This window comes from Scomber japonicus, chromosome 15 (assembly GCF_027409825.1).
Source record: "Scomber japonicus isolate fScoJap1 chromosome 15, fScoJap1.pri, whole genome shotgun sequence".
In the NCBI taxonomy this organism is placed as follows: Eukaryota; Metazoa; Chordata; class Actinopteri; order Scombriformes; family Scombridae; genus Scomber; species Scomber japonicus.
This window is the reverse complement of record NC_070592.1, coordinates 17,050,783-17,068,029: the sequence shown is the minus strand read 5'-3', so window position 1 is coordinate 17,068,029 and position 17,247 is coordinate 17,050,783. Positions and strand designations below refer to the sequence as shown.

Sequence of the window (17,247 nt, the reverse complement as noted above, 5' to 3'; positions counted from 1 at the left end):
CTTGCCAAAACACATAATCCAACTTACAGCGACAAAAGCTTTGCAAAACTCTCCGGCCAAATAGTGATGATTGTTTGCATTGGTTTATATTTTGTAATACCTATAATTTCACCTGTTTGTTATAATGACATTCCCTGCCAATTGAACACTTTTGTTAAAAAGGGGAGCACTAACAGGACAAATACATTCAAGGCACTCGCACTACAAATACCACATTTACAATTGTGTGGGATATGAATCGTGCTGTGTTAAATTACTCTCTCTCTGTGTGAGTGTGTCTGTGAATGAGCATCAAGGGCTTACTTTATTCAAATATTAAACAAGTCAACTTGTCAAGATGCTGCAAACACTGTGACTTTAAGTAAGCTTGCTGCATCCTAAGCATAGATCTCCCTCCTCTCATCTTCTCTCCTGCCTCCTAAACCCACACCCCCCACCCGCACACACACACACACACACACACACACACACACACACACACACACTCACCTCCTGTTCAGGCTATTAAAGGGTCATTCTCAATATATGAGTTAATATATGTGCTTAAATTCAAAACAGTCAAATAAAGGGCTTTCTTCATACAGGCGCATTAACAAACTGAATAGTCACACAATGCTGATGAGGAGAAAACGTTTTGCTAAGGGGATTTCAATGGAGAGCGGAGGGTGTTTTGTGTGGGACAGAGCCATCTTGTGTGTGTCAGTGTATGTGTGTGTGTGTGCGGGGGGTAGCTGGCTCCACTAAGAAAGAATGGGAGTGACTTTTTTGTGGAAGACTTGATAAACTCAATAGGGCTTTGGAGAGCCCACTCAATGATGAGTCAATGAGGTGGACTTGAATAGTGGGGGTGATGGAGTAAGACACACACACACACATACAATGCACACACACGCACACACACGCACGCATACACGCACACGCACACACACACGCACACACACACACACACACACACACACACACACACACACACACACACACACACGCTGAAGTCCCATGAGACAGCCTCTGGCCACTTGACATGTGTAGGTTTAATGGCACTGAGGGTTGTGTGTGAGAAAAAAAGAGGAATGGAAGCAAAAAGAGGACATGCAAAAGGATGTAAATACAGGGTTGTGTTTGGACTTGCTCAGCAGCAGACCACATCACCACACACCCAGACATGTCTGCCTTCTTCCTTCTATTCCATTTTTTGTCTCTTTGCCCACTAACCCCTGCTTGTGTGCTATCTAAAATTGATGTGTGTGTGTGTGTGTGTGCGCACACAGCCTACAGAATACACAACCCCACACAGTTTACACCCCAGTGGAGACCATTAGTGATTCTCTACCAGACACACAGGGAAGACATCATATGAGAGAGACACAGGAAAAGAGGCAGAAGTGTAGAGAGTGGGAGAGGGATGGATGTGGAGACAGGAGAAGGATGAGAAAGACAGAGTTAGTGACTGACTGGGAGACTGATTTACAGACACACACAGATGGGAAGATACATTAACAGATATTCTGGCAGAACCACACAATACTGAGAAAAAAGGAAAAGGGAACATCAGGGCAAATGTCAGTACTCTTCCTCTCTGTGATTCTCTCTCTCTCTCTGCTCTTTCTCAGTCAAAGGGATCGACCAAAGATGGCCTCAGCTTTAGTGCAATCTGATGTAACTCGCAAGAAACAGAGTCTCAGTATTGCATATCAAACGTAGTCATAGGCAAGCCACCGAATTGAAAAAGGAGGCTATGTGAAATATGTCCACATTGTGTAAGACTTTATGATAAGCATTTAGTATATGTAACAAACTCTAGTACATGTAAGCAATTATTTAAGGCTAGTATTTCTTCAGTGAATGTTTGATTTATTGTAAAAGAGGAGGAGAGGAGAAAAGCAAGACATAAAAGAGACAGCAATTGAAAAAAGAGGATCAAATGACAAGGTGGAAGGTAGAAGGATGGATGAAGAGAAAGGATGAGATGGTTAAAAGACACGATAAAGGAAAGAAATAAACCAGCTTGTCTAGAAGTGCAATGGGCCACATCAGATGCTCCACTGGGCTGCACTCAACTGCTCTCTGCCTCCTGGTCACATATTGCTATTTGTAAGGCTAGAAGCTGTCTATGTGTGCGTGTGTGTGTGTGTGTGTGTGTGTGTGTGTGTGTGTGCGTGCACATGCGCGTGCACAAGCGCTGCATGTGAACAACAACTCTGGAGGAAGGGATGTTACATATGGCCATGGCCTTTGTGTGTATGTGTGTGTTGATGGAAGAGAGAAAAAGAGGGAGCTGCAGAACGAGAGCAAGTGGAAGTGAGTGTAGTCGAAACGGTGTAATCAGCGGAGAAAAAAAAAAGAGCGAGAGACTCCCCCCGTGTGCGGCAGGTCCCCAGCCATCTGGACACTCTCCTCCCTCCTTCTCCCCCCGCTCTCCTCCCACCTCCTTTTCCTCTCTTCTCCTCTGCCGACTGGTGTGCTATTCATGGCGGACCCATTTCACCTTTCAGTGTGTTACGCCCGCTCACCACAATACATGCTAATGAGGTAGAACAAATGACTTTTTTGCAAGGGGGTGCATGCATGTGTGCGGGCCTGTGTGTGTGTGTGTGTGTGTGTGTGTGTGTGTGCTTGCATGTGTATGTGAGTGGGTGGATGGGTTGCTGAATTCTTCCAATCTCAGCGGCTCACTACCAAACCACTCGCTTAACTACTGCAAGATGTGTTAATGGTTATGCAGAAACCATTTTTGTTTTCTCACCTGAAGGCACTAAATAGCTGCAGATTACTGGCAGATAATCTGATATCTCTTCACACAGATGCTTGATTTATGTGGGCCTAAAAACAGAAGACTCTCTGCAATATCAATATGTCAAATAGCACTTTTTAAACATAATTCTAACATCTAAGGAACTGTAATTTGAAAGCATACCCAGCGTTTCAAGGATCTACGTATAGCAAATAAACCATATGATCACATATGATCATGGGCGCTAACTTTTTTAATTTCTTGGGCAAACTCAACCAGTTCTATGGCCACCTTCCATTTCCAATCTGATCTGCTTGGCAATGATGAAGTGGAGAGTTGGCTGTCAGTGGAGACAGAGGAGAGGAGAGAGCTCACATCTCCACTCCTCTGTAACACAGATGACACGAGAAGAATGGGCCTCTTGATTTGTCGCAAGAGTACACAAGACAGCACGACTGACATTGGTGAGAGAAGTGGCACCAGCAAGAAAGAGAGAGAAAAAAAAGAAAAAAAAGGAGTGCCAGGGTGTTGAAAGATTGAGGTGCAAGATTGAAACTGGAGAGAAGGGGAGGAAAACAGAAAGGAGACATTTGGGAGGAATAGATAAAGGTGGTGAAGAACAAGAAAACGAAGAGGAAGGTGGCAACAAAAACATGTAGTAATGCAGACAGAATGACATACAGTTTGTCAAAATAATGTCCTCTTCAAGTCGGTGTTAGGGAGGAGTTACTATTCTCTTCTTTCTGTCACACTAGGTGGCGCTAACGACACATCTGTACACCTGCCAACTCTCTCCCATCTTACCTACCACAAACACACAAATACATACATAAATACACAGCTGCAAAAAAGCATGCACATACTGCAAGCAGTGCAGCACAACTCTCTCTCTCCCTCTCTCTCTCTCTCTCTCTCTCACTCCCTTTTCATAGTGAAACACTGTGACAGCTTGGCTTGGCACTTATAATTGACGAGTACATTAGAATTCCATACAACACATCACAGTGAGTCAGTAGAAACTCACAAGGTACAAAGTGGTGTGAACTCCCTGTTAGAGCTGCAACAATATACATTGGTCTTGTATGTGTTTTCCTTCAAACCAGATTCTACACACTGCAGACATTTGAGGGTCACACACATGTAGTAAATTGTGTGTGATCATTAGATTGTGTGCTCAGTGACTTAGTGGTGGCTGCTGTATTTTGAGAGTGGTATAATTAAAAAAAAAACATCTGTCATCACTAGTTTGACTCTGCAGGACCAAAGAAAGCCATTCATTTTTGGACCAGATTTTCTACCTGTAAACACAGATCTGTGAAACCAATTTTGTTATTAAAATATTTGAACACCCAAGGCATCCAATTAAACAGATCTCCAAAAGCAAAGGAAACAACTCACAGGGATGTAGGTGTTTCCACAAAAATAGCCCTACTGTACAATCAGTTTCAAAGCAGTTATGATAGACTAATGGAAACGGTGCCACAGTTCCTTTAACTAGTACAGCAACAGGAACCAGGCCATTCCTGGCTCCCCTCCCGGCCTCCGGGGCCCAGAGCCCAGCCCAACTCACCACACAATGGGCCGTCAGAATGAGAGGAACCGCTGGCCATCCAGAGATAGCCCCGCTGGTCAGGAACCAGAAAGGGAACCAGAAGGAACCTCGGGGGGTGAGGGGGGCGGTGGTGTGTGTGTGAGACACAAGAGGATGGGAGCGAGAGAGAAGAGAAGGGTGGGGATGGTTGGCTGGTCGGGGTCAGGATGTGTGTGAAGGGGACAGTTTTGTGTGTCTCATACAAACACAACAGCACGCACACACAATATGGACTCATTTACTAGTTCTCTCTCTCCGGGGCCAGGATGTTTTTGCTTGCTTATTTTCAGGTAACTAAAGTTGGAACAGCAATTGTGGCATAAAAGGCGGATGGAGGATAGATGATGGAGGAGGGAAGAGAGGAAGGTGGCGGTGGGACCGTTAGCCTTGGGCCTGACCCCACAATCCTGGCTCCTGCCCTGGGTAAGCGGACTGTCCTATCTAGCTTCCTCAGACACTGCCTGGGGCATCAAACAGTGAGTCAAAACAGAGTCTGCACAGAGTCCCTTATCAATGGAAGGGAGACAGAGACAGACGGAGGTCTGAATGTGGCCCTGCGTGGTACTGACCAAACTTGCTCCCTGCTCTATTTTGGGGGTCTTCAGTGAAACACATACATACACACAGTGCCCCCTGTTGCCATGACAACAAGTGCAGCACCTATGGTCTACAAACTGTCAAAGGACACACACACAGGTATGCACACACAAGTCTGAGTGCACAGAAAGGGTGAGAACTAAGAAGTGCTAAGAAAAAAAAAAAAAAAAGAAGAAGCCTGCTGAGAAAAAGAGAGAAATAGAAACAGAAAGAAAGAAGGTTGTTATGATCATGAGGAATGATTGCAGTGACCATTATCTCTTTTGATATACATCCAGTATGTCACATAGGTATTGTATTAAGATACACTTGAAGAAAACCGGAGGCTACCCTTTAATAAGATATATGTGCCTGCATCATTAAAGTATCTCTCCTCTCACTAACTTTTGTTCTTCACCTCTCTTGCCCTGAACCAGACGAGCCATGACAGTTTCAGGCTGGTAAAATAAAACACTGTGTCCTTGCCTTTTCCTCTGGCATAAGTGCACCATTACTGCTGCTCTCAGATGCTGGAGAGAGACTGTATGACCTTTCCTGAATCAAAACCACTCAGCAGTATCAGAATTGATGATTTTTGTAGGGACAGAGGGATGTCAAAGTCTAGTGTGTATGTATTCATGTTCTACATTCATTACCTAAGTATTATGTAGGGATTTGAAATATCGTTGCTGTCTTTTCTGAATAAGATTCAGTTCTGTATTAGTCTAGCAACACATACATTCAGGGAAATTGATCAAATTACCAATCTCATTTAATTTTCTGTACACTGCACTGTGAATTCATGAATTTAATACAGTTTACCTACTGTACTGTGTTACATTCATATTCCGGTATATATTCTGATTTAATTTGCAAGGTATGAATGAAAACACTGTCACATTTCAAATGAGAAGAAGGAATACATTGAAAATTGCTCCCCTCGAAGTGCACAGACAGACACACACACACACACACGCAGGAGTTGCTTTGTCTTTGCCCTCTAAAAAATAAAAAGAATCTGTATGCCTCTAAATCTATCTTCATGAAATGAGACAGCCTCACACCAGCAATCAATTGTAAAGCAAGAAGTTCTTGTAGCTGCAGGATATGTCATATTTTAAAAGCTTTCTTCCACATACCATGAATACAGCATTTTTCCCAACCTCTTAATCCCCACTTGCACTATAATTTTCTATTACAGTAGAGCAACTATATATAGTGTGTACTGTGGCTCGCATGTAGCTGTGGTTAAGACTCTCTGTGTGAACTCCTTGACATGGACTAGTTAAATATAGGTTGACTGATTTCATGTGTTATTTTCCCCCAAATACTCAAATGCCTCCAGTTTAGAAGCAGTTTAGCATTAGTGGCTGGATAAAAGAGAGACAGAGAATCTCAAAAATACATTAGAGGTCTGAAAGCTGAAGCTTGTATCTGAGCTCAGCAATTTAGAAAGTCATAAATGTTGTTTAACAACTTGTATGAGGTATCTCTCTCTTTCTTTCTTTCAGTTGTCTGTCACTACCTCCGTCTCCATTGCTTGACTCTGTGGCTTCTGGCATCGGTCTCCAGCGGTTTTTAGAGTCTCTCACAAATGTGTCCCACTTGCTTTTCTCTCTGTATCCCACTTACTCTATTTTGCAGTGTCTTGTTCTCCAACTGGCACGGGCAAACACGCTTACATCAGAGCCACAAACACACAACCTCACTCACCCGGCCTAATAATCTGGATTTCATTCCAAAACACAAGAATCCCATTTTGGACTGTTCCCACAGGTCTCACTCAAAACTTGGTTCCTAAAGTCTGACAGTCTGTCCAGTCTACAAGAATGAAATGACAAATCAATAACAGACTGTGGACAACTAATGTTAAATCCTAATTATCACCCAAAAATCTATATTAAATATTTCACATATGCTAAAAAAGTTGATAAAATGGATAAGTTTGGGTTTTTGTTCAATTACTTTGGCAATGTCAACATCCTTTTCTGACATAATGGATATCTTCCTTTGGTAATAATCTTCATCTCTTCCCTCATCTCGTTTCATCTCCCCTCTGTCCTTGTCAACATTCACCTTCCTCCTTCCCTAGTCTCAACTCTCAGCTCCCCACCTCTTTGTAATCACAATCTAATCCTTTGCAATCAATTCCAATCAATTGGTGGAAACACAAACTGATGCGCACGCATGCACGCACGCACGCACGCACGCACGCACACCAGACACACAATGCAGTGAGCAAACATATGTCTACAAAACACAAAAGCGGTCAACACCAGGATCAATTCTCATATCAACACACATTATTATTACATGCAAAGAAATTCTCCTACTGATTTTTGTATAACATGGTGGTTGCACCAGTACCTACAAACATGCAGACACTAAACACTTACTAAAATATGTAAAATAATGACATATTCTAACATTTCAGGTTGAAATATAGAGATCTATCGAAACAGACAACAGGTAAATGTGACCTTTTAGGGGGGCTGCACTCAATTATTAAATCCAACTGAATAGATTTAGCCACAAGTGTAGTCCTTTTCATATGGTAATGGTAAACAAACATGGGATTAGGATAAACACACAGAAACACACACACATGTGCTCCGACCAGCATGTTTGTGTGTGTGTCCTGCACCCTTGATCAGCTGGTGACTTGGTCTTGTTATTGTCCTACCAGGCAAAAGCCCGGGGGCAGTGCACGACTAATGCATTAGTGTCTTTGGCAGTTAGGGGCATCTGTCGCGTGCGGGTACATGTTTTTGTCTGATTGTGTCTTGTAGCCTTGGGCAAAGTGGCAAAACCAAAGACTCCTGTTTTATCCAAAGAGCCTGTGTGTGTATGTGTGTGTGGTATAACAAAAACACACATACAGGTTTGTCTCCAAACATTGTGTGCACTGTTTTTAATGCTTAACTATGATGAAAATCATATTTTCTGGTTTCTTCTGGTTTAGTGAAATGATGTAAATTTAGTTGTTTATAATATATTTTTTATTTGCTTGAACATAATGTTTAACCTTTTACATTGATGAACTTGTAAGAATAGTAAATGCTGTGTATTTAAAATGTATTTGACATAGCATTTTAGTGTTACTGTTGTGTTACAGTAAGAGCACTGATTTAATAGAACCTAATTGGCAGAGAGAATGAACATGCTTTTGTAAAGCGGGTAATGAAAAAAAGGAGGACAAGGGTATGTGGTGGAATGAGAGCATCTGAGCATGCAGATGTTGTTACACCATCTTACATGGCACACTCAAAGCACACTCGGCAGGCCTTCATTTTAGACTGACAACCCTGCCATATGGTGCTGAGCTGTATGTCTTTGTCTGCATATTCAACTTCTTACTGTAATGTCTGAGAGCATGTGAGAGAGTGATTTGGTGAGTGCACACCTGTGTGTTTGTGTGTGTGCTTATAGATGTGTGTGTTTGAATAAGATGTGTAGTTCAGCTCTGTGTGTGAGAGGTGGTTGAATTCGCAAACATAAAGTTGCAGCTGCGCCACAATATGCAATCCCTGTGCAGCTGTGAATTATTATGTGGACAATTTAATACTGCCAAAGAGGAAATCGCAAATTAAGATCTTAGTTTTGCTGTACTGCTTAAGTGTGCAACAAAATGTTTTTGTGTATTCATTTCAAAGACAGAATCCCAAATAAATGTGTCCTCTTGCAACGAGTCAATTGATGCGATGTGTCTCTGCTTCTATCGCCCCGAGTAGCAGCTTTATGTTCTTCATCCCTCAGTGGGTTGTAGAGGTGCAGACAGCGACCCAAGGGTCCAACTCAAATGGTTAAAGGGAAGGGGCTTTCCTCTCACTAAAGCATCCTCAAACTAACATCTAGGCAGTAATTTGTTCTCTCATAGGGGAGGCATAAAAAACAGAACCCAAAAATTCTTTGCAGTTGTGGAAAAAGTGAAGAGAGAACAAAAAAGCAAAATACTTTATCTCCCCCTCTAACTGAAAGTTATTACATTTTCTGAATGGTATGACTTTCTAATGGTTAGCATATGTGAATATGTGTGCACAGAGAGAGAGCAGTAGTTGAGGCTAAGTTAATAGCACAAGCAGAGGGGGAACTGGGAACCCTTGGCTTATAAAGGATACTTGTTTCCCTGCCGCACCGAAACCAGATGTTGATAAAGAGACGTAGGGGGAGGAGAGAAGACAGATGGGCAAGAAATTACCATCACTTGGGCCAAACATCTTGAAACATCTGCAAAAAAATTTTGGACCTTACAAGGGGAGATGGATTTATGCTCTCTCCTGGATTTTTATTGCTCCGTGAGAGCCATTCTCCCTCGTCTGTTCTAACCTACTCTCAGTGTTACCAGGACTAAAGAGTTTTGCCGCAATCTGGAGCTGTTTAAATCCTGGAAAAAGCCTGGATTCTTCCACAAATGGCTTTATCATGTAGAGAAGACAAACACGTCCATACACTGTAGGAGCCATAAAACTTCAGAGAGTGCCGCAGTATCGAGTCTGCACGAGTTCACTATCACGCCGACCAACTCGATATGAAACACTATAAATGTCAAGGTACATTGCAATACAGACACCAGGGTGTGTAGACATCCTCGTATGTGTGGGACCAAAAAAAATAATTCATATCATATTTCTAAAAGAGGAGTTTGGTTACCATGGAGACACATCATCTATGCTACTATGAAACGCGCAGTTGAGGATGACATGTCCATATGGTGAGAGTATGACAGAGGGGAAGAACAGATGCTTTGATGAAAGGGCTGTCAATTGCAAATCCATAAGAGCAGCTGGGTCATGAATGTATATCAGATGACACTACAGATACAGACAGACAAACAGATAGACAGATAGATAGATAGACAGACAGACAGACAGACAGACAGACAGACAGACAGACAGACAGACAGACAGACAGACAGACAGACAGACAGACTGACTCTTTCATGCTTTATACTGCAGTCTATCTCCTAATTCTATGGTTTTCTGTAACAAACACCCACAAACAAACACTTATACACATCTGATGGGAGGTAGCTCTTGAGATCTCTATCTATTCATTGATACTGGGGGGGTTATGTGAGGAAGAAAATACTAGAGGACAGGATGCACCAGAAGTTAAACAAAATAAGGCTTTTACTTGGCCCCATTTTGAGAAAATGGATCAGCTCCATCCATTTCTTTATGTAACCCCCACTGTCTCCTCTGCTACTCTCCTTCTCTCTCCCTCTTTCTCTTTGAACCAATTTCAATAATGGCCCTTCCTCGAAATAATTGACACTTGGCGTTTATCATTTGAGGCACCTGCTGTCGGTTTGACAACAAGACAATCGGACGGAGGGAGCGACCGTCGTCCCATTGTGCCATCTCCCTGTTTGTCTGTGACACTAACTGACAACAGCTGGAAGCCCTCTCTTCCTACAACACCCATCATGCAAGTCAAATTCAGCCACAAAAGAAAAGGGCCTCATTATTTGGCTGTAGTGGTGTGATTTTAACCAGCAAAGAGAGGAAACAATGATTTAGTTGTATCGGCTGATGGTAGATAAAAGGCTTGAAGCAATTGGAAAAAACAACAGTGCATGTGTCTGCTCCACACTTGTTGGCTGTATTTTATTACAAATATTAAAGAAACACATCTTAAATGCAGATGTGCGTTGGCTGTTTGCACCTCCTCACACTTATACACACACATAGGGTGTACACACTCACTGTATGGGAACACATACATGCGCCCATCTTTTAACACACACATATATGAAAACACAGCCTCCAACATCCACCTCTCTTCTTTTCTCTCCTTCTTCTCTCTCTAGCTGTAATTGACTGAACACGTCAATATTCTGAGAGAAAAAAACAGAGGGGCCACTGTCTGCATCTATTGATCCATGCTTCTCTCTTTCTTTCTCTCTCTCCCTGTCTGCTGATCTTAATTACACTTCTTTTTACCAGTCTAGCCAGGGCTGCACTCCAGCGGCTGCCCTTTTCATAAAGTGTACCTTCCAAATCCATACATCAAAATTAATGGGAGAGAACGGAGCTGTAAATCAAATATTGGGGGTATCCAAGCTGATAAGTTGGGATGGAGATCATAAATTATATCCTTTAAAAATTAAAAAAAAAAAACATGCACAGAAAGAGAAAGATAGAAAGAGAATTATTTTCACATGCAGGTCAGCGTTAGCAATGTAGAATTTTTATGGAGGAAGCAACCTCGGTTTAGGTGATTAAAACTGCTAAAGCGTGACGGGGCTGAGGTGAGGTTTCTCCCAGCCCTCACCCTCCCTACTTCTCATCTACTTCCTCTTTCTTTGTGTCCTTCTTTGTCAATTTCTCAGATTTTCTGCCTGCCTGTTTGTTTGTTTTTAAGAGCCGTCTGTCTGTGCCCACCCCTTCACCTCTTTCTCTCTCTCTTACACACGCACACACACACACACACACACACACACACACACACACACACACACACATACACAAAGGACAAAAACAAATTTTATGGTCAGGTTTTATGGACTGGTAGCAAAGCAAGCTAGTCTATTCTTCAACAATTGTCCTCTCGTGAACTAGCGAGAAAAAAGCCCCCTAATCGCACAGCTTCACAGCTCATACTTGCCATCAATCAAACCCGTCTGTGTGTCCTCAGCATTTGTGTGAGCATGTGTGTGTTTGTGCAACATCCCAAACCTCTCCTGAATCACAAAACAAAAGCTATTAGAGATCTTTCACATGTGCCCACACACGTACACACTTTTCCTTTTGGTACCAACCTTCACAAAAGACATGTAACTACACATATATACACACACAACCACACACACACATCTCCAACCATTCCTGAATTCCCTTCCTTTCACCTGTCTAATCTTTAAATGTAAATTGGGTGACAGGTGAATATCGAGGAGGTGAGAGATAACAGCTAACATCTTCACTTGGCCACCATATCGCTTCTCCACATCACTAAAAAGCGCCTATTCAATATCGTTACCTTTGGCAGAGTGCAGGGAGAAACACACTTTTGTGTGTGTGTTCATTAGGCTCACTGTATAGACACCTGCATGTGCACTCTCTCTCTCTCTCTCTCTCACACACACACACACACACACAACCACAGAATCACATCCAGTAGCTTATCTTTTGGAATAAGAAAAGGAGCTTGTCAGGATGGCACATTGTGTGTGTGTGTGTGTGTGTGTGTGTGTGTGTGTGTGAGAGAGAGAGAGAGAGAGAGCAAGAGAGAGAGAGAGAGAAAGAGGGAGAGGGGGAAAGGGGGAGAGAGAGAGGGGAAGGCAATGTGCATTAGGGCGATTACAATATCAGCAGACTCCAGATGGAGGCAGGAAAATAAACAGTGGGAGAGAGAGAGAGAAAGAGAGAGAGCGAGAGAGAGAGAGGGGACAGATATCATGAGAAGGAGCCTAAGAGAGAGATTCTGTGTGTGCATGTGTGTGCGTGTGTGTGTGAAGTAGACCGCCTGTGTGCGATACAGTTAAAGAAAGTGAAGTTAATTAGCAACTCAATCCCAGTCTATATGAGGACAGCGAGAGCAGTGTATGTGTGAAAGAATGTGTGTGTTGTCTTTCACGTCTGTAAGTGTTTGCTTTAGCCCAATAGCAGTGAACTATGTGGTAGATACAGTTAGCTGTCTATCTTAACAACTGAAAAACCATATTACCCAGCTGCATGTCTGTAGTACAACCATATTCATATTAGAAGAAGAAGTTGGATTTGGCTATATTCAGGAGCTGATCAATTATCAATTTACTTGAAATGACGGTATAAAACCTATAAAGAATTAATGCGACCATGAAACTTGATGAATTGTCAGTCCCTGCACTATTGGCCTCTTCTTCACTTGCCCTATAAGTCTCATGTTATCTGAAGTAAAAACACGAACAAGGCCAATAAAAATCAGTTTGCAGTGCTCACTGTTGACTCTGACATTAAATAAGCTGGTGTAAAGGCCAACTCGCAACTACAATAAAACAAAGACCTCTTGCTTTTGTGAGCGCACATACACACACACACACACACACACAAATGCAGAAAGTCACACACATACCTGCAAGTCCTTTTATACCACTGCTGCTCTTTCATGGGTGATGAAATTCAATAAGCAGTGAAGAGAACTGCCCTCTCGCTGATAACCATCAATGGGCCTATCGATCGACAAGGGCATCTGTGTGTATGTATGTATGTGCGCGCAAACACATGCCCTGAGACTTGGTAATAGATGGGTCTGAATAATCAGAACAGATCTATACATCTTGAAGGAGTGCATGGTGAAGTGGATTTTTAGTATTCATTCTACAGATGACATCCCCCCGCGCCCCCCCCCCCCCCCCCCCAGGAGCCTCCTAAATTAAATGAAAAATATATGTATATTGAATGTTTTCCTCACTTATTCTTTAACAGGATAGCAACAAACCCTCCAGACTGTATTCAAGTCAAGACATTGCAGTTATGTGATGTGCACATTAGCCAATTGAAACACATTTAATGTTTAGAGCTCACCTTTTCCAAGTGCTGAAGTAAATAAACAACTAAGATGATCGAACCATTGGAGAATATTGTAGCCAGTCCATAAATTAAGTAGCTGGTCAGAGGCAATAACTTCCAACTTCCAAGCAAAAGATGCTGATCAATACATTGAAACAATACAGGTGATACAATTTTTCTGGGAATCAGGAAGTTTTCCCGCTACATCATCTCTAGGCTAACAGGCGTGGGCGAGAGCTTACAGCTGATGTGGAAATACACAAGGGGGCTTCATGATGTAGCTGGCATATTAACTCTGTTGAGTCATCATCACTTATTCACCGTATAGCAAACCTGGATCGCATCCAAGCGTCTGTGTGTCATACTTAAAAGAAATGCTTTGTAATTACAACACTGCACTGGAGTCTCAATATGACTCTGATGCTAAAGGAGAAATCAGAGTTTTGTTTTTCCCTCTCTGAAATAATAGTACATCATTGTTTGAGTCACATCTAAAAGTTGTGTTTGGATGCAGTATAAACCACTACAAAGCTATTAGATGTGGTTAGCATAAAACAGCACCTTGGCTGCATAAAGGAAAGACTACATCAAACGCATGACACACACAAACACAGTCACAATCAGTTGTTCAAACCTGCCTACCAGAGCTATATAAGTGTTTGTGTGTGTTTCTGTGGCTGTGTATGTGTGAAGGCGAGAATAAAATGGCTGCCATCATTTTTGCAAGGCCACGTCCGTGTCTGTGAGCAGCGGTCTGATGCATTTGACCCTGTAGCCTGAGAGCTGATAGGAGGAGGAGGAGGTGGGAGAGGGGGAGGGAGGGTGGGAGAACAGGTGTGAGGCAGGCTGGTGGCTGGGCAGATGGCCCCTGGAAGTGCTAGCTGATGCTGCAGAGCCTGGACCACAGAGAGTTAGCAACTAACATTAATACAAGCCTGTTTATACAGTGTGCACAGACGTGCATGCAGATGCAACAAACACACACACACACACACACACACACACACACACACACACACACACACACACACACACACACACACACACACACACACACACATACAACCAACTCCCCTCAACACCAGCTTTGTTTACTTTTCATTTACTCCTTCTCTCTCTCTGTCTCTCTCTCTCTTTATCTCTGTAAACACACACACTCCAGGTAATGGTCTTTTCAGTCAAGTCACTACTTTAATGGAGGTCCCAGTTGTTAAAGAATGGAAAGAAAACAACAAATGACACTGAAAATGACAGTCAGGGTAACTAATCAGAAAAGTATGATCACTGCAATCAATATTACAACTATAATTAATGATGATTAAAAAAATCACCTTGATAATACTGAATCTGAATTTTGATCTCTTATATGTGCTTATTAATTATGCTACGACCCTAATAAAAATAAAAGTGTATTGGAATCACAGAGGACAATTTATTTATTTGTTCTTTTATTTCTACTCCTTGTCCTTTTTACCTTTTTTTTTTTGCATTAAATTTTTGCATGAGTAATATACGCATATTTTGTTCATTTTTACTCACTCAGCAAATGTTACATCTGCAGTGGGTCACGCTTTTACAGTAAGATAACATAACAATCACTCTCTAAGATGCCTACAAATCTTTGCATGGGACCATTTGGCATGGGTTTTAAAAATATCCAAAAACCTGTGGGTTTGCAAGAGATATTTTCCTTCCTCTTTAATCTGAGTCGTGAGAACCGTCGGGCATCGACAGCAGGTTGTGCCCCAACAGCCTCCCTCCCTAACCGCATGTCTCCTCTTTTCCCAGTCGGTGGAAAAGATTCTCACTTGGAGTAAAATATAGGATGAACCCCTTAATTTCAACCCGCAACTACAAAAAAATCAGTTGTCTGGCTTTTTTCTTTCTTTTTTACGCTTTTCAGTTATGTGATGATGACAAAGTCGCAGCGGGTAAAGATGGAAAGTTCACATGGATTTGAGGAGATGCATTTGACAGTTGTGACAGAGCCCCGGAGAATGTTTTCAATTGCAAACTCTGAAATGCAAAGTCTCTCTAAATGCTTTCCAGGACGCCCGATCAGAGGAGAGGAAAGAAGAGGAGAGGAAAGAAGAGGAGAGGAGAGGAGAGGAGAGGAGAGGAGCAGGGGAGGCTCTTCTCTAAATTGAGGATTTACAATGTGGCTGCATCCAAAATCTTTCCACCAAAACTGAAAACATCCAAAACCACAATTTCTTGGAACAGAATGAATTATGACCAAATATTATTTTGTTGAGCTGCTTTAATAATGTGTTAACCAATGGTCAGGATTATTTGGAATATTGGTTCTGTTCATTCAGGGAGAAGTAATTAGTGAAATCATCGAGTGTAATTTTGATGTTTTGATTTTAAAACCTGCCTCAGCAGTGCCACAACATTGTCTATCCTGGGCTGAGGAGTGGCGACATACGCCATCCTACATAAAACTGACCATGTCTGTGCCTTGTGGGGATTGTCAGCTGACGTGAGGTCTACTTCACTTAGAAATGGGTCGTAAGAAGTCGACAGGGAGTCACTAAACTTGATCCGTGAACTTAAGTTGCCTGTTGCCCGAGAACAACTCTCCAACCAGGGCGCAAAGCCCATGAATTCATATCAGGTTTTATGGAGACAGCGACAGCCGCAAGCTGGTGTCCATATTTAAACAAACTAAACCGGTAATTTCTATCTAGAGAGGCAATTGTTCTTTTGTATTATACGAACAGAAAGAGCTGCTCTTCAAAATTTGTCCTTAAACACAGTGGTGGGTTTTAGTTGATTTTGTTGCTGCAGTTTTAAGGAAGATGATATATATGGTGTAAGGTTAGTCATGCATCCAATCTACAACTTAAATTCCTTTAATGCCAGTAAATTCAATAAATACAAAATAATGTTCACAGCTCAGCCTAAATATCCAATTACAATAAAATGTGTAGGTAACCAATAATATACACATATATATTACGCATTGTCATCGCTGATCATACAAATGCAATAAACATATTTGATTAAGTATTTTATGAGATAATGTAGTTTTTCAGATATGTATTGTGTTTTTATACATATCAATTCACATCTGGAGCAGCACAGATGCTTACTTCACATTCAAATGTAAGAAAGAAAAGCACAAATCAAAAGTGTGAAATTCTGTTAAAGCCCAGCGGGCATTTCATATGTTCTTATTTAAATTTTGACGCACACATGTCTAAATGAGGGCACAAAACTCAGCCAAGACGAAATTGGTAAATATAGTCAATATGGCAAGAGGGGCAGTCAAAAGAGGCCACTTACACTGAAAGGAGTCGGAAATTCCCACCATGCGGTACGTTGATGTGAGAGGGCTAAATAATTTCCAGTCCTTTTGACTCCACGCAAGTTCCCCTCGATGATCCGCTTGTGTCGGTAACACGAACGCTACAGAGTCCAGCCAGCTCTCAGGGGCTCTGGCGGTGTACTTCCAGCAGCTTGGAAATGTGGTTCAAACTCCGACAAAAGAAAAAGGGTAGCTCACGGCTTGCGATAAGTGATCAGTCACTGGGGAAATTCAGGATGAGAGAGTCGGGAGTCTTGTAAAAGCGTAGAGGCAGAGAAGGAGGAAAGATGAGAAAGAGATGGAGAGGGGAGGATGCTGTGGTGCGCAGGACACCCGTCTGATATCGACCCGTCTTTCGCACTTTTTTCCAGAATCCTTTAAGCGTCGAGTCGATCTAGATTGTAGAAATCATTTTTATATATGAGAAGATACATGCATACACCCTTGATTTCAGCTCCTTGTTTTCTGCTTCTCCGTTGGCTTGAGGAAGAGGAGTAGCGGCGCTCTGCCTCCAGTCGGCGATGCGCAGCTGAGCCAGGTGGCGGTGGGC

General features: G+C 42.3%; 1 protein-coding gene across 1 annotated transcript in view; it reads right to left on the bottom strand.

The window, feature by feature from the left end:
* Positions 1-16,805, bottom strand: part of runx1t1 (RUNX1 partner transcriptional co-repressor 1) — a 52,764-nt gene extending 35,959 nt beyond the window's left edge. Inside the window, exon 1 of the mRNA XM_053334011.1 lies at positions 16,676-16,805. Coding sequence (XP_053189986.1) covers positions 16,676-16,703 — 28 coding nt within the window. The 5' untranslated portion in view covers positions 16,704-16,805. The remainder of the gene's footprint in view (positions 1-16,675) is intronic.
* Between the last annotated feature and the right edge of the window lie 442 nt (positions 16,806-17,247).